This window comes from Anser brachyrhynchus, assembly GCF_964034855.1.
Source record: "Anser brachyrhynchus genome assembly, chromosome: 3".
Classification (NCBI taxonomy): Eukaryota; Metazoa; Chordata; class Aves; order Anseriformes; family Anatidae; genus Anser; species Anser brachyrhynchus.
The window spans coordinates 55,622,034-55,649,477 of record NC_137696.1 but is presented as its reverse complement, the minus strand read 5'-3'; the positions used below and the strand labels follow the sequence as shown (position 1 = coordinate 55,649,477).

General features: G+C 35.9%; 1 protein-coding gene across 2 annotated transcripts in view; it reads right to left on the bottom strand.

Moving 5' to 3' along the window:
• Window positions 1-796: 796 nt before the first annotated feature.
• The window catches only part of ADGB (androglobin), a 120,428-nt gene continuing 93,780 nt past the window's right edge, over window positions 797-27,444 (bottom strand). For both annotated transcript variants that reach the window (XM_080585377.1, XM_080585378.1), the window contains 9 exons: window positions 26,618-26,802; window positions 20,780-20,979; window positions 19,503-19,614; window positions 11,075-11,262; window positions 9,228-9,383; window positions 6,915-7,023; window positions 4,570-4,678; window positions 2,992-3,175; window positions 797-1,254 (listed from right to left, as the gene is read on the bottom strand). In XM_080585377.1, the coding sequence (XP_080441503.1) occupies window positions 1,063-1,254; window positions 2,992-3,175; window positions 4,570-4,678; window positions 6,915-7,023; window positions 9,228-9,383; window positions 11,075-11,262; window positions 19,503-19,614; window positions 20,780-20,979; window positions 26,618-26,802 (1,435 nt within the window). In that variant the 3' untranslated portion in view covers window positions 797-1,062. The remainder of the gene's footprint in view (window positions 1,255-2,991; window positions 3,176-4,569; window positions 4,679-6,914; window positions 7,024-9,227; window positions 9,384-11,074; window positions 11,263-19,502; window positions 19,615-20,779; window positions 20,980-26,617; window positions 26,803-27,444) is intronic.

The window sequence follows — 27,444 nt, the reverse complement described above, 5'->3', positions numbered from 1 at the left end:
GTATATATACAACATGTAGGCAGTCAAACTTCCTAGACTTCGGTGTGTGACTACATACAGAAAGTTCTTTAAGCCATTTATAACAGCTCCATCTGGTCTAGACGGAGTTTTTTCCATTGTAAAAGTTTTGACCATTCTCTCTTATTACAGAGTGCTAGCTAGTGAGTATGAAAATATGTATTTTTTTGTATTTGATAACAGTATTAAAAAAATTAGGAATTCTACACCAATCAAAGCAAGAGCTGAAGGGAAATATTTTGCACTTTATGCAGAAAGCCTGTGAATGTCATTTCACACACACACAGTTTCTACCCTTAAGAAACATTTTTAAGTTCCAGCTGATGGTTTATTGTAATGACTTTGTCCAAAGCCACCATGCGAAAAATATAGTTAAGGAAAGATAAAGAGAGTAATAAGATTTAAGGGAGCATTCAACAGGCCTTGTCTGTGCCATGAGCTACTACAGAGAGCTACTGTGAGATTCAAAACCACTTCTGAGAATGATGCCAGATGTGAAAGGGAAAAAATACTACAGTACACAGATAGCTTGTGAGTGTCTACTAAACCAGGCTTTGGGAAGCCTTCCAATGCCTGCATAAGAGATATGTGGTATGCCACTACTTAATTATTATAAACTCACAAGTTGTCATCGACTTAAGGAGCTCATGTTTCTGCAAAGTTAAATGACTTCAAGACTGATAGGTTACATTCACTGTTCCAACTCTGGCTCATTCTTGACTAGCTCCATTTTGATTGTTTGAAAAAACAAGATGAAAGCATGATTTGGGGAGAAAACTCTGAATGCAGTATGATTTTTTATTGCAAAATGTATTTCCAGTAAAAAGTATAAAATTTAATAGTTCTGAGTACCATTTGTGACAAGCAAAATACCAAACACTTTAATAAAAAGAAGAATACTAAATCAATTTTTTGATAGCAGCAGTCAGAGAGATAAAATATGACATACTTGACACATACACTGGAAAATAGCAACTAGTCTTTCATCTTTGCGTATAGATTTTATTTCCCAAAGAGTTAAGTACAATTCAGTAGTACTATCAACTACTTTCTTTTTCCTAATCCTTTTCCTTGCTTTTTTTTGCGTGCATCTGGGCTTTTCTTCTCTTGCTCTGTTTGCAGGATTGCTTCTTGAGCTGCCAGCTCATCACGTTTTCTGCGTTCAGCCTCTAGCAGCTTGCTTCTGTATGCTTCCCGAATGCTGTGAACTTGGCCTCGTGTTTCATCTAAGGATGCCTAGCCAAAACCAGACAGCAACACATGAATCTGCATTTCATCACAAGCAACTGCATCCTTTTAGTTATATTTCACTTTCTGACTATATTAGTACAGGTAGGGCCTCTCTCCTTTTCTTGTTGCCCAGACTTGTATTGCTATTGATTTGTCACAGGGACACAGCTATATATCAACCTTTTCACCATGAAGAAAAAAAGAGAAAATTCATGATTTTTTTTTTAACTGCTTGTTTAATAAGCTAATTGCGTGGGAAGAAGATAGGGCAAAAAACTTGTTACACAGCTGGGTCTAGTCCTGCTTCTGTTACTTACTGGCTTTGTTGCATTAAATAAGTCAAAAACAAAACAAATAAAAACAAACAAACCACACCTATTTTTCGTACTCCACTTAACAAAAAAACTTAAAACCTTGTTTTCAGAAGTACTGAAATGGTTTAGGAGCTCATGTGTCATTTTCAGAAGAAACTCAAGGAGCCTAAATCACATTGGCCTTCAATGAGATTTAGACCAAGTGGGACTTGGACACTTCTAAAAACTTTTTCCCGTTATGTTTCCATCCTGGAAAATGGGGATACATGGAGACCTTTATATAGTTCTCTGTGGTCTACAGATGAAAAAACTGTAAAATTACTAATCAGCACAATATGCATATTTGCAAGTAACTCAGATTACTACTGTGGAACATCTTAAATGTACATGCCTCCTTGAAAGAGCAGACGAACTACTCTAGAAAAGTTTTCCTTAATAATGTATGTTAGGCATCCAAAATCATAGCAACATCTGAAAATGTGGACACATTGTTATTAGGGATTAGGGATCAATCAGTCACTGGTAGAGGACTATGGCTCCTTGCAGGCTTATGGTTAAGTAATATAAACAAAGCTGGCTGGGTACTTGGTTAAGAAGGTGTTTTCAAGTTATTTCTATTAAACAGTTGGTTTAATCTAAAATTAATTTTACTGTCTCTTAGCTACTTTTAAGAACTCTGAGCAGTCACCAGCTGATTGTTAATGGTTACTGTATCACCACTGTGTGACAACACATTTTGTTTCTGTAGACAACCAAAGGTACATTTTGTTCCTGTTGACAATCAAAAGTTAAGCCAATTATGTTAGGATATTTGTACCAATTTCACGTGTGATGTATCGGTTGAGTTAATCCTAGCACTGGAACCTTCACTAGTGATACCAGATTTATTATTTGTAGCTATGTTTCTTTAAGGATTAACAATTCCAGTTATTTTTTGACATCATGTATATTCCAGGAAGTCTGTGTTCTCTATCTTTGCTGTAGGACATATTAGGAGCAACTCACTCCTACATGAATTATCTTTTTCTTTATTACTTTGCAAAACCTCCAAATACAACCGCAAAACATTAAAAAATAAACAAACAGAGATGCTTTATGTAATGTACATCTGGTCATATATATCAAATGTTCAATTTCTTCTCACTTTAAACTATACTGTTATGGTGATAGTCCTAAAATTGTTTTTGCAAAGAACTATAACAAGAATATATTAAGAATATTCATGATGTTGTGTAGTACTGTTTGTTTTGTTTGTTTGTTTTCCTATGGACTTTAGTTTTAATCTTTGCCCAAGTGAAATTTCAAACTTGTACACTAATTCTAATTACTGATATGGAATACAAAAGTTTTGAGAATTGTTGATCAGGATATTCATGCTAATGGTGGATATCAGAGTAACAGTTACAGAAACGTAAACTTGAAAACCTACCTGTAGCTTCTCATACATTTCAAGTATATTTTGCTTCAATAAAGCTCTAGCGTTTTGCTCTTTTTCTCTTTGCTCCAAAACCAGCTCTCGAAGTTCTCTAAAATGGTTGATTTTTTCCAGTTTATGTATCTCTCGCTGTTGAATGATAGACTCGTTTCTTAGCATAGATTCAGACATTGTTTTTCTGAAGGAAAAACAAATATATTTATCTCATTTCAAATACAGTTTGGGGTGCTGTATATTTTTCATAATACCTATATGTATATCTTTGGCTTACATAATGTAAAGTAACCATTGTACAGTTAGATATGGTTAAGGAGTCACCTTTCCCCTTCTTATACTTAACACCAGTAAGGAAGTGCATTGGTGAGGCAAGGTCTTATACTTGAGTGGCTATTTTAAAATATTGGTAAAATCATGCTCATCTTCGAGCATATGAAAAATTTCTACATGTTACACATTTTTAATTTGCAAGAAATATCTTAGTTTTTTTAGAAGTTTTTGGTATTATAATTCAGCGCTGAAACATTTTTTTGTTTGTTTGTGTCGTTCCTGTCCCCCTCCCCCCCATTGGCATAATGGCAGCTAAGTGGATAATATATTTTTCTTACTTGACTTAAATGATGAGTGTAAAAGTCAAGGAACTAAAGAAAAATGAAATCGTTCCATAACTCAAGCCTATGGAAGATATTTTCCCATACTTTCTATTGTTTTAATATTGTTCATTTCAATATAATACCAGTTTCCCTTTCAATTTAAAATTGAATTTGGGCAATAAGCATGTGGTCTAAGATCTTTTGCAAATCAACCAGTTGCATAAATGCCACAATGAACACTGGTGGACTTGTGTTTGAACTTGATTCTGGCTGCAGCATAGCCAACATGCAAGTGCATGCATATTAGACAGACAGGTTCATATTGACACATGCAATAATGAAAATAATTATTTTGAATAAAGCATATAATTATTTCAGTTATTAACTATTATCATTAACTACACCACATTTGTTAAACATACTGAGCCTAGCACCATATCATGACAAACTTCATATGCATTTCTTTCAAGATGATCACTGAAATAAACATATTTGGATGCATATGAATTTCCTTCAGATTTTTATGTCACATTTTCATTACACGCAATGCAGTAATTCTACTCCTTTGACATGCAACACATTAAAAAAAAAAAAAGACAAAAATTATATTAGGATGTAGGAAAGCACTGATTTTCTGATTTTAAAAAACATCCATGCCAGGAAAATCAAAGTGGAAAACCATCAAGATACCATTTACACTCTACATTTACTACTACATGATTCTGCGCATGCGACGTGAAGGACAGATTAAACATGATCCAGGATTGTCACAACAACTTTAACAAGTATGTGACAGAATTGTAGCTTACATCAGTGATATGAAGGACTAAGTCTAAATTCACATCTATTATATGGCATAAAAATATGGATGAGATATAAGTGCTTAAACAATGTTATTGCATTTACTAATTCCTATATATACAAAACCCCTTAGTCTTTCATTTTTGTGTTTCACTGGCAAATTTTTCTTGCTGTAGTTTACCTCATGTAAGGACTAAGGTCTGGAGGCTTCCATTTTTTCTGCTGCATTGGTAAACTTGGGTCAATAGCTGCTTGTGATTTTCTCTTTTCTGAGGTAAGAGAAAAAGAACCTACAGCAAAACAGATTAAAACAGTTGTTCAGTTATGGTAGGCAGGTCCATCTAAATTGTAATATCGCTTTTTTTCCCTCCCCTCTCTTGGCTCAGCAAAATGAATTATTAATAGAGAATACGGGTTGGAGATGATACAATATTTCTGCATTTTTACTTCTGATACTTATGATAGAATCAAAGATGCTAAAAAAATACTAGAGTGAAATTTGTACATGTATTTTAGCTAAATCAAAATGATTCATGAAGGAGTGTAAATATAAACAAGAATAACCAATTTAAAATGCCTAGAGAATAAATTTTAATAAGCAAGGAATCACTTTCTTTCATAAACAAACAAAAAATCTATAAAAATCTGATTGCTCAGTCTTGGCTATAATTTAAAAAAATATATTCACTTTTGGGCATATGTTTTGCTTAGAAAATAACAATCTCAAGAAAAAAGGTCGCATGACAATTTAAAATAGTAAGAATGCAGTCTTAGAATGTTTTTAACCACATGGATAGTATATGTGTTATGCTTTAATGTAGCATTTTCACAAGACAGGGATACATATGATATTAATAATGTCACTGTGCTGAGCTGTTTTGTGATTATTTCAGCACTTACTTCTTTCAGTTCATCTGGCTGTGGTGGAAAAGCCCATGAAGTTTGATGAGATTTAATGATGACTGTGGTAGTTTGTTTCCATAAAAGCTCTCTTATTAACCTATTTATTGCATTAATTAATTGAAACATTTAAAGATATTACTAAAATTTTCTCACCAACAATAGGAAAGAGGTTTCTGAGCATTAAAAAAAAATAAAGTAAACCTCTATATTTACATAGACAAATATACCAGCCTTCTCTGTTGGTGCAGGAAAGTGACACAAAATTTGGAAGTACTTCAGACACTGCCCATCAGAAAATTATTCTCTAGAGCCTAAAAATTCTAATTAATACACGGAATATTACAGAAATGTTCAAGAACATTATTGACTTTTCCCGCACGCTAGGGAACTGAACCATCACAACTTAAAGTCACTGGGTTATCACCTCTCTAATTCATGAGACATTACATTGCACTCCAAATGCTTAGTTTAGAACAAAGAACCTGGTAGACAGCTGTTAATTTTGAAGTTCTTACCCAATAAGTTAAAAAAATAATAATATTTTTTTCTAGTTCTTCTGGAATGCAAAAAGTAAATAATGATGTATTTGTCAATAGCATAAGGTGAAGACTACTTCTGCTGTAAGTTCTGAAACATTCCCGGGAGGATTAGTTACCTGACTGACTAAACACTAATCTTTACAGGTTACATACTAGTCACAAATTCTAGTTCCATGCAAATATCCATGGCCAGATATTGTCATAAGCAAACTGAGTATTATTATTCTTTATTATTCTGATGACCTGATCTCAGGTCTCATTATTCTCAGGAGAGAAAAAAAAAACAAAACCAAAAACAACAAAAAAAAACCTTGCAGCCTTGCATCTAGCTCAGATTTTCATCAGCATCCAATAATTACTGGGGAATACAGAGGAAGACCCCATAGAAATTGTCACCACTAAGAAAAATTAGACATCTCTTGTGCAAGTCTCTGGGAAGCTGGTGCTGCTCTGTATGTGTTTTATGCACTTTTTGACACCTCACTTCCAGAGCATTGTCCATGAACATTAACACAGAGAAAATGCACGTTAGAAGTAGTAGTGTCTTAGTGATATGCAATTTCAGCTGCTAAACATTTAAAAAAATATATCTATACTTATGAGCTCTGGGACCAAACTTGGAATTGAGGGAGTAGGTATTTTCCACTGAACTTCCAAAAACGCCAGCTTTGTTTAGTGTTGGAATTCTAGCATGGTAGGACTAGTCTGCAGCTGGAGCAATACAACAATTAAAACAGAGGGGACAGAGAAGATAGAGACTAAGCATGCCACTGTGCATTTGGACTCCTTTAAAGGGGCTGTTCTCTCCATTTACTTACATTAAATATGTTTTAGGGAACTCAATAACCTATGCAGAATGCTTTAAATCCTACTATTTAATTTCACATTGTACATTAAAACACTGGTTGTGCTATGTACAGGCTACATTTGGAAACCCATAGCAGAAAAACCTGTATTGTGGTGTTTTACACCACATTAATTTTTAGACATTTTTTTCTTTCAAGTGATTAATATCCCTTTATATCTTAAAATTACAATGCTCAAAAATAAAGATGACATGCCTGACAGAAAGTTATACCCTTACCTCTTTCTTCTGATCTGGGTGTTAAACTGGCAACGTCAGCTTCAGCTACAGACTCCTCTGAATCTCTTGCAGCATGCTTATTAATAAACTTCATGCGTTCCTGAAAAGCCTAGAGAACAAAGTTTTAATCCAGATAAGACCTCTATTACATACTTTAAAACCCAAAGAATTTTCAAAGTAGGAATCTATAAGCAATCAATAGGACAGTAAATCTTTGAATCCAGCACATGGTGAGATATGATGCCAATTTATTATTACTGGTGAGTATATTTCACTGGTTTGATCCATGAAAACATCTCCTCAGACAACACGAATAGCATAAGTGAGGCACTTGGTGGAAAAAAATATATAAATATGAGGACTATGCTTTATGTTAGAGTCATATTCAAACCATCATTGCAGAAGATTTTTTTTTCTGAAATAATAAACTGTCAACATTAAACATCCTTTTTTTTTTTTTTCTAGTAATGTTCTTGAACCTTTATTTGTTTAGTTTTAACGTGTTGCATAGAGGGGAAATAAATTGAAACTAGTATTTAAAGTTTATCTTAAATTTAAAGCAAGCGTGTCTTGAGTATATGAATAAGAACCTCTAAGTAAACCTTAGTGAGATGGTAGCTCAGCAAAATGGAAAGTAGGCAGCACACTTTGAAGGGTTTGACTCTTCTCAGTGCATACTGTTTACATTTAGTATATATCCCAAATAAGAAAATTATGCTGTCAGTAATGTAGTATACAACTCTGCCTGGGTCAGGAAACAGAAAAGATGCTAGGATTCCTATTAAATGAGTCCTGAGACATGGAGTATGTACACTAAAGATGCAGTGAACTACTGGAAAACCCCTGACCTCCAGGCAGCTTCAAATACTCTTTGGATTTAAAAAGAAAATCAGCCCCTGAAAACAGGGTCTGTTTCCTCATAGCTGAACTCATGGTCAGAACCCCTCTCACTGCATCTCTTTAGGGAGCTAGTACTTCATCCTAGGAGCTCCTGTAGCCTTGGTGATTTGAGCTTCATCCTGAGGAATGGGATCTATGAGGGCAAACCCTCTCAGGCTAAATTATCTTTGATGCTAAATACAGGCATCACCACTTCTGCTTGTCTTTTCAGAAGGTGACTTGGGCTCATTGGGCTTTCTCTTAAGAGCGCAGATTGCCAGAATGAACAGAGGAGCCAAATATCAGCCTGGAGTCAGGCGTCTAATTCCCTGGGTCAACAGGCATGTGACTCCTGAAATAAGAGATGCTGGGGACAGGTGATGAAGAAGAATGAAGAGAAGCTACTTAGAATAGCAGACACCCAAGTTAAACCTTTTTTCACTGTATTATGTACATTTACTACTGCATGTAATTTTCATAATCACAGCTGATTTAGAAAATTGCCATAGACCTAAGGAGCTTTTAAAATGGAAGCCTTTAGCTGTAATTCAGTTGATTTTCAGAGTAAAAAAAGGCAATGGTGATAGAACGGCATTCTGAAGAGTCTATCAAAGTGGGTACATCAAAGTGGCCACATCAAAGTGGAGTCATTTCCAGTTAATCTTTAGGATGCAGTGCTTACATTTTCAGTCCCAGCACAACCAATCAAAACCACAAAGAAATGCATCTCTCCTTAGATCAGAATTTAATAAAATGGTGTCAGAAAATTTTATGAGCTTTGCATACACGGAAAAGAAATGAGAAAATCTGCCAGCATAACTGGGAAGACCCATGAACGAGGTTTCGCTTCTGAGATGTACCTTTAACACTGTTGTGTTAAAAGAGCCCAGCTGCATTTGATACATCTGAATTAGTATTGCTTCTCCAAAATGGTGAATTAATACACAGTGGCATGTACAGGCTCATGGGTACCTGCAACCCAGAAGGAATTTGGGAATCCTGGCTGTAGGAGACAATTAGATTGATGATATGGCCAGGTGCCAGTTCTTCAACAGGAATCTTCCTGGCATGTTTATAGCAATGTATTTCTCACTAGAATCTGTTCATGCTAAACATTCAGCTTGCCGCAAGTGGCAGCTTTGCAGTTGTGTAGAGGTAGCAAGTGTTCTAAGGAAAATCTTTTCTCTGTTCAGTAAAATGGAAACTAAAGTCTCAGTGATCTCAAGCCTAAAGTAGATGATATAGATTCCTGCCCAGAAGTCATGCACACCAGCACTTTTGATACTTTAGGCTGTGAAAAAATTTCCCGTCTTCCACCAAGTGGTGAAGAGGAGAGTCAAGAACTTGTGTCTCAGTTTTGGTAACCGCTCAGCCGTCACAACAGCTTTTGCGAGTTGTGAAGACACATTACCACAAGGATTGCTCTCTGATTACCTTGACAGCTCTTCCTGGCTCTGCAGACTCCCATGCTTGTTTCATGGCTTTGATCTCATCTGCTCGCTGAGTGTCTTTCTTCACCTCCAGAACTTCTGCCTCTCTCTGCTCACTAACTAGACGTAAAGTCCAGTACGGTTTGTTTAAAGCAGCTTGCTGAAAGTGAAGTACCGTAAACATAATATATTTATCAATATACATCTATTACCACTATTAGGATGAAGCTATATTTCTGTACCTTTGTAATTTTCACAGCTGGTATACATTACACATTGATAGACTTTGACTTGCAAACTAAACAAACTGCTGCCAAAGGAAAGAAAAATTGCTTTGCAACAAGCCCCTCTAAGGTAGTTTGTATGCCTTGCCCAACCCCTATCTAGCATGCTCTACATTCCCAGTTCTTCTCAACAGTCTGTCTGAACATTTTTTCATGTAATTATCTCCCTGTCAAGCTTTTTTCCTTCTTTCCTTCCCTACTTTCCTTTCCTTCTTTCCACATCCTTTTTTTTTTTTTCCCAAGAAGTCTTATTAATTTTTAACCTGGATTTTTCTTTAGAAATATATCTTGCTCTATTTCCTTTGGCATCAGATTCTTTCTAATCACGTTCCAAATTCTCTAAACTACTTTAATGAAAGCTTCTCCATACCATACCATAGGATGCAAGTAGTGCTCAAAGGGCTATTCTGCTCAAAGTCTATTCTGCTGTCTGACTAATAAATAAAATACTGTGCTGCACATATTTCTCAAAAGTGTACCATCTCAAGAAGCTTGAAGCCCAAGATTCAGAAGTAGAGATAGGAGCTCAGCTTTTCTTCGAGACTAAAGGCAGACATCTTCTTAATCAGCAGGCAGTCTCCTCTTGAAACCTGCATCTATTTTTGTGACAGACTGAAGAGCTCCCAAAAGTTATCATCCCAGCACCTGTAGCATACCCCAACATTGGAGCTGAAGGCAGAAATCTGACACAACCTGAAGCTGCAATACATTTATGTGGCTAACTGTCTCAAATGCAGGCACTCTGACTGCTCTGGAAGAAGGGTTAAGGCACTGCTCCTAAACTCAGTATGATGAGGTGTGGATATGAGTTATAAGGAAGCTTGCTGTGCAATAACTTTAGTCAACAAAACAATCCAGTAGAAATTTCTTCACAAAAAAAATTTATGGAGATGGTCTCCCACAGAAATACCACCCATGAGGCAGCCAAAAACAAACAAATGAACAAAAAACAGCAAAGGCAATGCTATTAAAGGAAGACCTGCCAGTTTCTTCTTCACTTTATATTAATCTGTTTGTAATCAATAAAGTCAATTACTACTTTTAAAGCATGCATACAGGTTGGTCAACCACAACACATTCAAACTATCCTACCATAGATGAGAAGAATTTGCAAGCAGGTAAGTGATTTTTCTGCCACTGTATACCTATAAGCTAATAACAATTGTAACGTGTAAAAGAGGAACTAACCTAAGGGAAAGACCTATTTTATCTCCCTGAGGGCCCCATGAAAACCAGTACAAGTGATTCTAATTCGAAATCAAGATGACAAATTAATGGAATTTAATAAACCTTCAGTAGAGACAGAAACTAGATGTCCAAAAGAAACTGTCAGTGCTGGTGTTGCACATAAAGAAATGAGCACATCACATCTCTAAATGCAGGATACCTGTCATTTACACACGCAATTCAATCATTCTCAGGTGTAAAGTAAGAAGTTGGCAAAGCAGGGCACAGAGAAACACAAGGGATACCCTAAAAGTGCTAGTAATTCTGATCAACAGAGCTGAAAATACTTTGCATAAATATTACACTTTCAACAAATCCAAATTCTTAAATTTGTTCTCACCTGATATTCAGGTTGAAATACAAGAGACATAAGTGATCCCCTTTCTTTATTGGACTTGTCCTTTTCTGTCTTCTCAGTTGTTTTCTCTTTTGATTTTCTGGTTGATTTAGGAACACTTGCAGACCTTTGTCCTTCAAGATTATTGAGCGCTGGGAAAAAACTGCACTCCTCATGTTTTTCACCATATTCTGTTCACATGTAGTTACGATGCACAGTGAATTGAAGGATACCATTGTCATCCATAAATGTATTTTCCCCATATAACATACAAGATGGAATAACAGAACAGAACAGCAAGAGGAAAGACAAATAAAAGCCAAATAATTAGTTGACACTGTTAAGTACTATACTAACATTAATTATTGGAATAAGAACTGGGGACAAAACAACTTTTAAGAATAGACTTACAAGGTGGTAGTATTCTGACAGCCTTATTTGTTCTAAATGGCACTTAATGGTCATTTTAACAGAGTCCCTGCACTGCTGCCTTGTCAATGGGTCAGTCCAAAAAGGAGACTGCAGTCTACAGTATAACAATCTGATTCTTAGTTATTTTATATAGTCTCATACAAACTCTGTCAGTGCAATGCACCTGGTAGGTGAGAAGCTCAAAGTAGTCAAAGCCAACCTTCTCACTACCTCATATCCCTGTAAACCTGAAAGAGTGGAAGAGAAGAAGCACACATACAAACAAAACAGACAAATGAACAATCAAACCCCACCCCAAAACATAAGAAACTTGAAGCGAAGAAACATATTTGAGATGATGCATACTTGGGAAAATTAAAATGATAATTTTGAGAATAATCAGATAAATTTTGGGATTCATTATTTAATCTTCACAAGTATGTGCTCACTGTATGACCTGTGTTTGAAATGAAGATGCTGAGAAATGACATTTGTGACACTTTCATTCTGCACTGTCTTAGCTAGTGGGAGCTATTAACAAGACTTTTTGCATGCCACATTCTTGTTTAAAAATAAAAAAGGATAAATGAATTCTGCAACAGAATACAGATTTAATAGCATTGGAACAAGTCAACTGAAACAGCTGGACTGGATCCACAACACTATAAGATTAAAGATCAGTGTCTGAAATCTCTGTCTTACCCCACATTCATAGTGCTTGAAACATTAAAACAACGGCTGAAAACCTAGATTTGATCAGTTCAGTCAAACAGGCAATTTCTCTTCGAAAAAGAGGAAATGAGTAACTGTTTTAGAGTCTGAAAATAATAACAAGGCACCATTCACTTAATGCTGTGCTTTTCTAATCTCTTTCCATGGAGGGCAAATCAAAGTGCTGCTTGATTTGCTCCAAAGTCCACTAAGATATTCCACTGGCTTTAATGAGCATTGGATCAGATCTGCAATGCCGTGGCTGAGTTTATATGGAAATATAAAATGTAAATTTGAAATGTATACAAGCATATTTATAACATACATGTAGTAACTACAAATATATATATTATATATATGTATATTAAATCATGTATAATATTATATATATGTATATTACATCATATATTATACGTGTTTATGTATAAATCACATTCTGTTCTCCTCGTGCTACTGCAATAATGAACAATGGAACCAAAGCGCTAGGCATAAATTGATTCAATGCAAACAAAATATACATTAAAAAAGGAAAGCAAAAGTTAAAGCAATCTCTACAAATATTGAAGCTACTAAAACTCCAGATGAAATGCAAATATAAAATAGTGATGATGTTATTTGAAGTTATATCATTACAGAAGCATCTTTCCACTTAATTTCACATTATCATAACATATTAGCACCATAAATCAGACTAGTGCACATGCATTATTCAGTGAATTATTAATTTTTAAAGATAAGTTATTTATTGTTTATGCAAACACCAAGAGACATTCAGTGTCATTAGCTAAATCATATCAGACAAAAACTATCTATGGCATTGGATAACACAAGCTTTGGCTTCCATAAAGATTTTACAACTCTGAAATTTAATATTTTGATGCTCTGGACTTAATTACTAACTTCTCAATGTATATCACATGTGAGCATATAAAAAACAAGGCTAAAATGAGCGATCCTGTTTTAATTCCTAGTGTGGGGTCTTAGGACAGGATTCAGCTGAGCTCTCACAGCTAGCTACCAGTAGACTGTGTTGTCCATGTTCCCTCAGCAGATTTTACTGATTTGGGGATCATCCTCCAGAAATTCCTGGAGTGGGCACTGACTGCAGTTGGGCAATACAGCTTGCAGTCCACTCAGGCTGTAAGGAAGAATGTGAGTGGCTCCTTGGGGCTTTCCCCAAGGTCAAAACTAGGCAAATGCTTTGCACTGGGACGCAATAAGTAGAAAGGCAGAGAGAGAATACAGAAAGCAAAAGGCCATGGCTGAATTTCATCTGACAACAGATGCACCAATCATCAAAAACTCTCAGTGGCAGTTATTGTATATGTATGGTGCACAGGAAAGTTTGGGCATCACACCAATTGACAGTGATGACGAACAGCTGGTAGTAACTTTTGAAATTAGCTTCTCTAGAACTTTACAATTATTTGTCAGAGATTCATTTAATCTAATGCCAGAAGAGACCATAGTGACCATCCAGTCTAAGTCCTGTCTATGACAAGCTAAATAATTACACCAAAGGATTCCTGTCTGAAACTCATAACTTCTGATTGAGATACAAATACTTTCTTTTTAGGAATGGTAAGCAGCTACTCTCGATTTGCAAAATTAAAATGACAGAGAACGTATCTTGTTCATAAGTAGAATAAAAAAGATTCTTCATAAGTTTTCCTTGAGAACATATCATGCTCACACATGCTGTAAGAATTTAGTGGGATCATATAGTAGTTAACAGAAAGGACTGTTACTTGTCCCATGAAAGACTTTTAGGTTTAGCTGGAGAACGATGGAGAATCTCAGCTGTTGCTTTTCCTTTCTCTGACTGGACCCCGAACAGGATTCTGGACAGATAGCAATGTCAAGGATCTTTTAAAGTTGGGCTCATCCAGACACTTAAGTTGCAGTAAAGCTGCACCAGAACAGAAGCAAACCAGCAATACAGTTGCAGTAGTATGGGGAGGTTAAAGCATGGCTTAGTTGACTACAGGTCTTAAAACTGTAGCACCATCATGTATTCTCAGTGGTCTATTTTTTTTCACCTGCTTCATCAAACACCAGGGAAGTGATCACTTACTATGGACAGGCAAGAAGGGAAAGAGATAAAGAAAGAAAGGAACATCCTGCTAAAATTCTCACAAAATTCTGCCCCAGAATGAGACAGCAAGTTCTCCTGCGGGAAGACAGAACAAGTGCAAGAAACTTTCGCTGCTCTGGAGGAAAAAAAAGGTAATATTCCAAAGGATATTGCCTTTCCTGCCTTTTCAAACCTACCTCTACTACCTGGTTTGGGCAATCAATCTTACCCTACTATGTTAGCTTGATAGACAGACTTCTCTAGTTGACAGCTGAAACTGATGAGTTAACTTGGGCAATATCTGAAATATGTGTAGCAGTCAGTATTCAGCCCACACTGATGATTCAACTTTGGGTTGCTACAGTTGCACAATAAAACATCTGCTCTTACTGCAACAAAAGTAAAATCTAACACCCCCCGGACCTTCCCCCTCCCCAGAAAAGTGGTTGAAAATCAAATATAAAAAACAAATCTTAAAACAATTTTGCTCACACAAACAACTTTAAATGGTATTGGCAGTTGCAAGATTCCCTTCTAGTTTTTCCCCTTTTGCATAAGAATCCAGACTTTTATGTTTTAGAATTTTTCCACAGAAGTCTTGCACCATTAACAGATCCCAGGGAGTAGGAAGAGATATAGATAAAAATCAATATATATTTTTGGCACTTTCTCATTTCTGTTTACTTGGGTTATCCTGGCTAATACTTTTTTATTGTTTCACTTGTCCAAAGCGTTATTTAATAAAACATTTTATAAGATGTTATATATAATAAATATGACTATATATTAGTCATGAAATAGCTTTTGCTAACAGTTCTACTTGCAAATATTGTCAAACTTCAGTATTAAGTATTATGAAGAAAGAAAAGGATAACAAACAACAAAGACAAAATAAAAAATCATCACAACACCTGTATGCTGGAAAACTTACTTTCTTCAAAAATGTTCCTAACAAACATTTAATACCAATGAGTAGTATGAGTCTTCTAAATGGAGACTAGTTTAAAAAACTGGTAAATGGTGATACAAAGCAGAAATACTCTTTGCAGTGATAAATGAGCTTTAATACAAAACTAACTCCAGATGGCACTGTTGCCTTACATGAAAAAGTGGTACCTGAAATTGTGATTTGTTGCAGGAATTTTCCACCTGGCTCACTGCAGCTTTCTTAAAAATCATATGGTGAGAGGATGCCTTTTTGGCTAAGCACCAACATTGCTATTATATGAATTGTGTGTTTGACAAGTGGTGCTGGCAACCTGAGATGGTAAATCTCAGTTTTCAAATTGCTTTAATTTGAAAACTGGTTCACCATCAGAAAAATATTCAGAGATTAAATATTGTTTACTACAAAATACCTACCTATTCTAAGCTCTCTAGTTAAATATTGCTGTTAATAGGGGAACATAAAATAAATGCTAAGTAGTAAATACAGGAATTGTTGGTATGTGTTGTTTTTTTAAACTGTTGGTGGCTTGGGCAATCTAGTTTTTATTCCATGAGAACACAATCAATTGGTATTCTTATATAAACAGAAACACACAGTTAATCTGAACTGTGAAATAGATTTTGGTTACTTTGAAAGGCACCAGTTATTGGAGGACACAGAAATCTCTATTTAAAAAGAATCCGAATAGAAAATTCTCATTAACGCTGACTGTGACTTGACTCTGGTTGACTATAAATGAGCTAAGGTATCAGCTAAAATGGAGAAGGGAAGTTATGACTGGAGTACTGCCACCAGGAATTGAATATGAGACTATTCAAGTTAATGACAAGTTTCAGTAGTATCAGCTGAAAACTAGCAAAAAAAAAAATCAGAGATTGTGACCTCCTTTGACCCACAGTTTTACAAACTATGGTGGCAGTTGTAGGAAAGGATAGGCACCAGAAGCATGGTTGGTATGTTAAAAACAAGCTGTAGCCAAGTCAGAAGCTTAACACAATGCAAGAGGATGCAATTTTGTGAGGAATGCAACAAACTAAGAGGGTGAAATAACAACGAAAATAGCTGTCTGTGCATCCATCTGTAAGGCATAACCTCTTAAGTATTATTGTGTTCATGATACAGTGTAATATGTCCCATTTTCAACTCAAGCAGATATAAACTTTCCACATCAAAAAGTCAGATATCAATCCACATTTCGGAGGCATAAACTCTGAATTTACAAGTTATGAAACTGATACTCTGTCAGCTGTGGTGACTAACGAATAATAAATCTACTACTGTCTAAACTGAAATTGAATGCAAGAGTTTACAAGCACAGGTTGACCTAAAGATATTATAGTGGGAGATGCATTCTACAGATATTGAGACAGTTAATGTGATTTATAAACAAATGCAATGCATCTTCAATTTGAAACAGTTGTCAACAAAGCAACTAGAAAATCAAAATAACAGATTTTCATTTTGGTCATTTAGTAGAATTTTACGTACATGCTGATGCAGTTAGCATTCAGATGGTACCTTGTTTGGCTGTATTAGACAATATAAATCTTGTGCTTTCTTACAACGTATTATAAGGTCAATATTACTCTGCAAGCATTACTCTAACATCTTAGCAGAAAGACGCCTTCAGACTCTACTCGATGATGAAACTTCATCTCACAGTTTAGTTCTTCCACCAAATATATTCTACACATCAGCTAGCAGTATAAATAGCTAGCATTGAGCCCAGAAGTACTGCATATATGCAGCATGGATTTTATTCATCTATGACCTAAACAAAAATTGAAATTTCACTGTTCTAGGGAACTTCTATGTCTTGTAGACTGCATGGTGATCTTCATTCAGAGTGACAGATTACTAGATTACAACAGGTGGGACTAACATGAACTCTTCTAAAAGAAATACAACAAGGAAGTGCAATGCATTTCCTTGGTGCCTGTGAGAATGTGGGGTGGAGGCAGAAGAATATCAGAAACCAAAAGAAATATTCCCTCTAACAAAAGATTCAAGTAGTAGCTCCAGAATTAAGACTATAATGGAGGTAAAAAGATACTAGGAACCTGGTGACAAAAGAAACCTCTAAACAGCATTTTTGAGAGCAAGTTTTCACAAATATTACTGTTGATAAACTGAAATCTGTGGTAGCTTTAGGCTTTTTGTTTGTAAGAATGCCTAATAAATTATGCTTTGATATTAGACTACCTCAAACTATAAGAGATATTCATAAGTAAATGGACTGACACATTCACACTTTAAAGAAAAAAATAAATAAAAATCTGTAACATCCCATTTCATTTGTAGCTTCTCTAACCAGTAAGTGCATCTATATAGGGTTAGATTGTCTGATAAAAGCTCATCTGCACACCCACAAAACAGCTCGGAGAGAGTGGCAGGAGGGGGAGCCCAAAAAATACCTTGCTGAGCAAATCCCGAATCTATCCTAGAAGCCATCAGCCCCAAATTCAGGATTTCTGAGGAACACCCTGTCCAGGCTCCCCCAAGAGCTGTCCAGGCATGGAACCCATGACAATGAGACATGCGGAGCAGCTATCCAGATCACCTTTCCCATTTCAGGTGGTTGCAGCCTAGGGGTTGGACGCATTACAGGATGTGGGGAAAAAAGCAGTTTGGTATCCTACAGGATTTATCATGGGATATTTAAGGGAAGAACCAAAATTGGATAAAGGGATGGATTTAGGTGATTTGGGGAGGAACAAGAGTGGGAAAATAGAGGAAGAGGTTAAAAATTAACAGCTGCATGTCAATAGTTTGTTGTTCAGCATACTTGTCCAAATGTGCTTTGTGCCTGAGCTGTGCAGTCTGTCCTATCTTCTTACTGAATTCCTTTCTAACTCTTTCCTGAGTTGATTCCATGTACACGTGTACAGATGGGGGTGTAACTGGAGCCAGACCATGGGTCAGAGGGCCCATCTGTCTGCAGTGCAGCAACTAGAGAGAGTGCTGGTGTGCAAGCAAGCATGTAATTGCTAGATATGATCAAGCTGGACCAGTGAGACTAACTGGGCTGGGAGCAAGGGAGTGCACGGGTCTCTAAGGGCCAGTTCTGGATGCAGGAGAGCCTGTGCATCTCCACGAGAGAAAGCACAGCTACTGGAACCTGGGATGTCCTGGCCAGCTGCATGTGTGTGCACACTACAGTCTGTACCAGCAACTGGTGTACAGCTGCAGCCTCAAGGGTACGTATTTTCAGATGTCAGCAGCTGGAGAGGCTGGGATCCAGGGACCAGACTAGGTGTATAAGCCCAAGTGCTGGAAAGATCCACCTTATACATGTATAGTCTCACTAGACTTCCATTCTGTCTGGACAGAGAAGGGAGCAGGATGAGGCCATTGGTGCTGCCTGTGTTCACGAGCACTCTGAGCACCTGTCCATGATCTGTATGGTTGGCCATGTGTATATATATCTATATATGTAGTTTCCATATGTTCTGTGTGCACATGCCTGCTGGGAATACAACTTCAGCCTCCCTACTGGTTGGACCTGGCGACAGGGAGCTACAGCAGCCTCAGTCCAGCTGCTGGATCCAGCAAGATGTATTCTCATTTACAATATTTAGGGTTTAAAATGTTCAGCATCAGTGGTAAAAGAAGAAAATATGAGACATTTGTATAATTTCTAAGATACTTACTAATATTCTAACTACTTTTAATATGTGTTGTTTTCTATGTCCCTTAAAAAGAAAAGGGGGTGGTGGGGGGTGGGGGGGTAGGTTGTGGAATATTTATGCAATTTCTCCATCCCCCTCCTGGCTAGAATACAAAGCATATTCTTGGTACCTGTCCCAGTCTTGTCTCCTGCCTGAATTCTTCCCCTGGCAGTATAGAAGTAATACATATCCTGAAAACAGGCCTTTTGTCCCTTCCTGTTAGTGCTTTTTCTTAAATTATTAGCAGGCATGCATCTCCACTTTCGGTAGAAACTTCTATATTTGGATTTAGTTTGTCAGGACATTGTGCAACTTCATTGGTCTCTCAGACATGCTTTGGCAACTGTTCTAGAACCCTACCTAAAGTTGAGCCCTAAGAAGTTCAGCTAAGTTTTGCAGAGTAACCTCTGATTTCTCTATTATTTTTGAATTGAAGGTATGGAATCACACAGCTAAACTCCAGTTCTATAAGCCTCAGAGCAAAGAGATTAATGCTTAATTATTTCACTCAAACAGTGAATAAAAGATATATCATATGGTCTTGGCTTTTAGCAATATACATTAAAAAAAATCAGTAACATAAAACATCTGACTAAATATGTATTAAGGGTGACGTACCTTTGATTTCATTTTTCTCCATTTCTTTCAGTGTCTGAACAAACTGCAACTGACTCTCTGTAAGTGGCCAACTATTATATAACACCAATGCCTGTATGATATACTTGTGAGACTGTGAAAGAAAATGCAATATGTTAACATGCTGAGGACATAACAACTACAGAAAGTAAAGTAGCAGCCATTGAACTCAGCAAATGAAACACATGATTAATTTACAAGCTTGCACATTACGGTATTCACAAGAAGCTTAAAAAATTAGTGTTAATTCCAAAGATTTTATTTTAACTCCTGTGAAATTAAACAATTACTCATGTGTTTAATGAACTGAAACTAAATTGGGCTATACAATAAGGAGCTACATTCCATTAAGTCTTCCATGTTATTTTCCTGTGTATGCTATGTGCTAAAACAAAGAATTCTGTCTTTCATTTTAAGGCCTACTACAGAGCTTTGAGCACTAATACCAGCATTCAATAATGTCACAAAGTGAGGTGGAGATGGCAGGGTCAGTGGGTTGTCTGAAATATTATTTACACTGAACAGTATATGATCTCAATACTTTTTTAAAAATTGTTTTTCAACTTTTAAAGCCAGTATGGAGTCGAAGAAACAATACTGGAAATTATTTATCAATGATTTTTTTCTTTTCTTAGAATATTCTGTTGCAATTGAACTCAATTATCAGGAAAGAAACCGTAGAGAAACGCATGGAAATAGAGAAACAAGCAGTGCTTGAGGAACAAAATATTATTTTCTAAGAAAAGCAACTAATACTAGGTGAAGTTAAGAGAAATTCACAATTTTGACATCCCTCTAAGCAATTCTAGGCTGAAGAAGCAGGTGTGTGTGTTACTAAAGCATTCAGCTGACTGGCAACTGGTGCTTCTCTAGCAGAATTAATAAAGTTGGCCTTTTCTTACATTACATGTCAAAGAAAAGTCGCATTGAAGAATCAGAAGTTTAACTTGTTACTGGTATTTTTTGTCTCTTAGCTGCAAGCCACGTTATATTTGAATTTAACTTGGTATGTGAAGAATGCCTGAGGACTAAACACATCTGCCTCCTTGATTTGAAAACAAAAATGACCCCTTGTTAGTTGGTTATTCATATAGGTATATTATCCTTTCTCTACAGCCTCACTCAGAATCTAACAACAATCTTAATTTTGGTTTCCTCATTCATGCCTCAGGATATCAGATCTCCACGTGCACTAAAAGAATTATCAATACCTCTTCACTGAATTCCCCACTAAATTCCAGTAATTTGAAATCTCTTACTTGTTGTGGACTTCCATGATTATTTTCAAAGTTTTCCAAGAGGAGAGATTCTTCTTCTAATGTAAATAAACCTTCTTTTAAAGGTCCCGGCTTGGAAGAAGCTTTGGTACCCTTTGGAGTTGAAATATGACCTTTTTTTTTTAATCCTCCAGTTTCTGAATCCTTCTTTGTAATGCTTTGAATAATCTGGGTTTTACTTCCTGCAAGATGATTAAAAATGTGTTAGTTTCCAGAAATTCTATGAACTATTAATATAAGGTAAACAGATGCCCCCAGAAACTATACAAAAGAATTACTACTATAGTCAATTTTCTCATGCTGCATTGTGATCATAAGGTTCCAATTAAAGTTATGCTTATTATCCTGATTTCATTCTGCATACAACTCTCAAACCTCTTCATAGTAAGAAATTTGAAAGACTGTATAACTGTTGTTACTTTTTATAAAAAAGCTTATAATTTGTTTCCCTGCAAAATCCATACTCCTCTCCAACACTAACCATCACAGCGCTGTGCTATATATTACATAATATGGATAGCCTCGTACTCTATATAATGGACACCCACTTAACCTAATTTAATAAATTGTGTGCATTTGCAGAACGAGGGGAGAGATGCATTTGCCACAGTTCTGGCAACTGCTATCCTTACAGAAGTCTCTTACTTCAAACTGACACAAAGGTCATAGATGACAGCTCAAACAAAGCCAGTCTTGAAAAGAGGTATAGAACTATTTGTGATCTATCTTTTATAAAGTTATACCCTGATCTCTTACAGGAGGTATTAATGTGGAAAAACTGTGAAACCAGGAATGTGCTAAATCAAGGCTATAATAGAAGTATTAGTCCAGAAAATTTAAACCTGTGCACATTCACACAAAAGGAAAATCTTTCAAAAGGGAAGCGTGCAAGAGTAGGTAATTATTTCTCAGGCTAAAGAAGTCAAGACTACTGTGGGATTTATGTGAAACTTGTACCCACCTCTTGTGACAGATAGAAGAAAAATATAACCCTAGGAATTCTGAATGCAGGTGAAAATGAATAACACTAGCTTAATACTCAATCTGACATTCTGAAAAGTCTCTGAGACATATACAGAGAAATCTCATTGTTATATATACTCTCATGTTTGTTTTTGTTTTATCCTCCCATAACTTTAGCCTGTGTTTTCAAATGTATAATCTCAGAGAAAGATCTCAGAGAAAGTACTCTTTTCTACTGTAAAGAAACAATTCAGACTGCAAATGGAAGAATAATTCTGCATACAGACTTTTTCCAATTGGATAACTTGCCTTGAGGTTACCATTCACAATATTTGTATAAAAGTTCTAATAAGGAATGATCTTCAATGTCTGCTTGAGCTCTGTCACCAAGCAATAGCGCAAAGAATTTACCAAAAGGTAGCTTTAAAGTAGTGAAGCCAAATAAATGTACTCTTGTAGTCAGCAGAGATGAGCTCCTCTGCAGTGAGTGGTTTCTAGGTTTTAGGAGCTCTGCAGCTGTCCTCTGGAGAAGCCTACCTCTAGCTGTTATGGTAAATGGGATTCAAGGGAGGTGATACCCTTCTAGGCTGTAATTAGCTTTCAGGAATGCCTCAATGTTCTCCTCTTCTCACTCTCCTAAACCTGAATAGCATAAGCATTCAATAATTCTGTAATAGTTTGCCAAGACGATGATCCGACCATGACGATAACTCAGTTTAGAATGATGTAATCCTACATGAGACCACACGCTGGCCGTAAAATTCCCCGAAAAGCATACACAAGCAAAATAACACTTCTAGCCATTGTCACCAGGTGGTGCTGTTACACCAAATTACTTTTCCTCTTGCATGCCTATCTGTTCATCTCGGTTTTCGTAAACAAAGTTCTGACTAGAAGGAATTCATACCTACCTTGATTCGGCAGTGCCTTCTGGAAAAACTTTTTTTTTCTTTTCTCTCTCTTTTTTTTTTTTAAGAGAACAAGTGGATACCAATAGTATGAATCTTGTATTGTATGTCCATTGTACAAGTCCCTACCTGAATTTCTCATCAGTATGTATGGAGGTTACAATATTGTTATTGTACAGGACATAATTTCCCAAAACTTCTGACAACAGCAAAGAAACATGCTTTTACAATGCCATAAATTGCACCTACACAGTCCGCAGGTTGGGTAATGTGATGCTGTCACACTTGTTATACTGTGTATATTTCATAATCTTTTTGTTTTGATTCTCTGAAAGATTTGGGACATTTTCACAAAAGGTGGAGTTTGTGATATATAGAATGCCTATATTTTGGAAGAGAACTTCAATGTTAAAGCACATGGTCCAGTATTGTAAAAATAATAATAAAAATCAGCAAATAGTCCCTGCCTCACAGTTTCCCCTTCCAAACGATGCATCTCTGCATAATCACACTTAAATGGTATCATAATATTCATTTCACTTTCAAATACATTATAAAAACATACAAACATACAATTCATAAAAAAAATTTCATTACTACTTTTTTCCAGTTAGAATTCAGTGGCTCCACTTCTGAATATGAACCTGAAATGACAACACTCCTATTTTCAAGCATGTTACTGTAACTGATATCTCTTAGTCTTATGTGCTGAAATAAAAGCCTAGTGTGTGTGTATGATTTCTGAGGATATTTTGAAAAGTTCCTCCCGTCTATGTCCCCTGCTTGCAGTGGCAAAGACAAAATGTCCCCATTAGTTATTCTGCTCCATCCTCTCCCTTCCCACATCAGCTGGAACCCATTTCTCTTCTCTTTCTCCTAACAGTGCCTCCTGGTAGTATTCCAGTCTTCAGACTACGATCTTTGTCAACAAGCTGGTTTCCTGAAGGAAATTTTTTCTTCATGTTACTGAAGGTAACCTGGCAATTTATTTCAAGTATTTGCAGTGTTGGTCCTAATCTCAGCTATCCTGTACCTTTCCTACTTCTATTTTCACCAGTTTAATGTTAAATTTACTAATCCATTCCCACATCCAAAAACAGTAATCAAAAGCAACCGTTGATTACCATGGTAATTTAGTCACAGTATCATGATGGTTTCTCCATGACTTCCTTTCAATACTTTGTCATCTGATGAATTACATTTTAAGAGCATATTCTCTGTAGTATTTAATTTTGCTTTAATGGAAATAGCAAGATGCATGTTTCATAAACATGAAGAAATTAATTAATTTTCCTATGCAGCATTGGAAATTTAGATAAAATATTTTTTCCAAAGCATCAAGTTGCAAAACTACACAGTTCAAAATAGTGAAGATGAACACATGAAATACAATGCTATTTTGGGCTTTAGCAAAGCAATAATCCAGTATCTGTACAATTTGTCTTTGCCTTAGGATCTGAATATGCTCAAACAGGCAGAAACTGATTGATTTACAGAAGATTCATTGTTTAAAATTCTTCATAAAAGAACTTAAGAATTTAATCTTACAACACTGATGCGTAGTGGTGTACATGGAGAGTACAGTAGCTGACTTGATTGCTTATAAACAATTGCTTTATTTAAGTGAATTTGTAACGCTTATGAAGAATACACATTTTCAAAATGAAAACTATAGATGTAGTGGAAAATTCAAAATATTACACAATATTACTAGTAAAATTGAAATGTCTTAATAAGCGAAGTGCATATAAAACTGAAACAAATGAAGATTAGGCAAAAAAATAAGATGTCACAACAGTAGCTGATCTCAAATCTGCTAGATATAATAAATGTAGCAGAAACATGTAGAACATGCATCATTTACATTAAAAATGACCTAAGTATTGCAGGGACAATTGTAGAAAATACACCTAAGAATCACGTACCTCATTAAGTTGTATTTATTGCTTCTGAACAGAAAAATTAATCACTGCTTAGAACTCAAATGTCAATCAACTGGCTGAACATAATTTTAGATGACAAAACCTTTCATTACAGTTTCTTTTCTACCTTCTTGAATACCCCAGCCCTAATGTTATCAAATAATAAAAATGCCAGTAACAAACAGCTATTATCTGATCATAGCTCTTGAACACTGAGTTTGGCAAAACTTAAACTTCTGAAAGCCTGGAATTGAAGCATTAAATAGGACGCCTAGATAAGCTAACTATGCTCTCTAGAGCATGCAGGAAGTTGTCTTGCTCCATCATAGGGATGAAAACAAAGCGTTACTATAATCTCAAACTGAAGGTTGTCTTTATTCAGTCTGGTTGGAAATGAGTACCTGCTCAGTTGTACATAATATCCAAGAATACTGGATTAATTTTGCATCACGAAGAAAAAAGGGAAGGAAAAAAAAAATACAACACATGAGACTTTGCCCCTATCACAGGACCAGTGCATGACAGAGACTGGAAGAAACCTCTGGAAACAATCCATTTCAAATCTCCTTCTCAAAGCAGGGTCAGTTGGGACAGGTTGCTCACAGCCACTTCCAGTTGTGGTTGGATTATGTCCAAGATGGAGACTCCAAAATATCTCTGAGCAACCTGTTCCAATCTTTGACTGCTCTAAGAGTAAAAACAAAATAAAAACTTTTAAAATGCTTACTTTTCCATTTCTATATTTCAGTTTGTGCCCGCTGCCTCTTGTCTTGTGAATGGGCATCACTGAGAAGAGCCTAGCTTTATTTTCTTTCTCTCCCTGTCCCCTACCCCAGGTATTTATATGCTGCCAGCTTTGGACACAGACTATATATTCACAATGTTAGTTTGCTGGATGGCACAGAGTCAGTTTTAATTAATGCCCTCTGGATTTATGTTAGGTACAATCACTAGTTCCAAAGCATTTGAGCAAATACGTGGATATTAACATATTTACGAAAGATGACCTTTGAACACAGACCAGTTCTCACCATGAACAAGAGCCAAGTTGACAAGACTGCAATATAATGAACAGCAATAAAATTTAACTTAAAAATATATATTAAAAAAAAAAAAAGAAAAAAGAAAATACACCTTTAGTGAATAAACTTCGCAGATTCAAATTTTCAGGCAAAAAAATGAGTGGAGTGGTGGGTGTTTATTTCAAATAAATTTGGGCTAAAATAAATTTTGTTTAAATTCATATGCTCTTGTAAGGGATAACTTCCTCAATATCTCACTTGCTGTCATAAAGAGTTGACAATATGAACATTTAATAAATTTGAAAGTCTTGGGCAAGTAGTTTTTCCTTCAGTGACTTCCATTTCCATGATGATTGTTATGTAGCTGCTGTAGAGGCAGAGTCAAAATCAGACAGTATTTATCCTTAAGAAAATCTCATTTATTCAAGAGTCTTTTTGCTTGTACTCTGACTTATATGGTGGATAAGAAGCCAATAATATGTGTGATTCTGCTAAAAGGAGTGATGCTCAAGATGGTGCACTCAAATGATAGGGTTCAGTATAATCTATGAATATTCCACCATGCACTGTAACTTGGGCATCAGTTTCTTAACAAAAACAAAACATTGAACTTTCAGATCAAACAAAGGCAAGATCTTGAAAAGAAAGTATATTTCAGTTCTCAAGGACAAGGAAAGCATATGCATGAAATTTTCAGAACTGAGAAACTACTTCAATTATTCAGTCAACTCTACTTAGTTACAAAATAAGGCCAACCCCCAGAAGAATAAAATAAGGATGGACATCTTATTTCAATCCATTGTTTTGGTATCTCTCCTCATTGCTGAGGGACAAGGATTCCTACTCATTGCTCAAGAACACAGCTGATTTCACTCAATCACAAAGCCACTAGGGATTTTATGAAAAAGTGGTGGAAAATTCTATTTTCTGTGGTTATCTAAAGTTACTGTAAGAATATACATGCCATAGTGAATAAAACTGTCAAATACTGAATACAATACTCACCATTGGAACTCAAATGTGTTTCACTACTCAAGAAATTAAAAGCAGGAATGACCGCATGGCCCTTTCCAGTGACACTCACAATTTCTTCCTCATTATCTAGGACTTGTAGTTTAAAGAACACATCTGATTCAGAGGTTTGTACTTGCACTGTGGTAATATGTGATGCTGTGACTTTTACTGAATACCTAAAGAAAAGAGAAAAAAAAACAAAAACACAGCACTATGACCAACAATCCCAGATCTTTTTTTTTTGAAAAGTACCTGAACGTTGTTCTGTGCTGAAGACAAACATTTAAAACTGAACTTGTAGCTAACTGTTTTCCTGCAATCTGATAGGCTAAACTTCCTGTACTCTAGTTTAGTGCAGTGAATCCATGATCAATATAAGCGTGGATGGCTGCAAAAAAAGGGGTGGTCTTGCCATTTGTTTTTTACACTACCTTATAAAATGTCCAGATACACATTCTCCCTCCTACTGTACTAGAATTTATTGAAAAATATGGTTAGGCAGATGAGGGAACTGTTTCAATTAAAAAGTAACCCAGCAAAAGAATAAAAACACAAAGAAACAAACAACAAACAACCCTCTAATTAATGAAAAAAAAAAAAGATTAAGAAAAATTAAATAATAATGCTCTGATTTAATATGATGTTCTCTTAAAGCAATCTACATGCTCTTGTAAAATGTGTAGAAACTCTTCTACCAGCACTGCAAGATGGAAATTTATCAGATGAATCAGAAAACAGTGTTGTGTTTCTGAATTTTATTTCTAGCTTTGTCTGACAAGCTGAAAAATATACCAAACTTTATGCCTCCTCCCCACTTG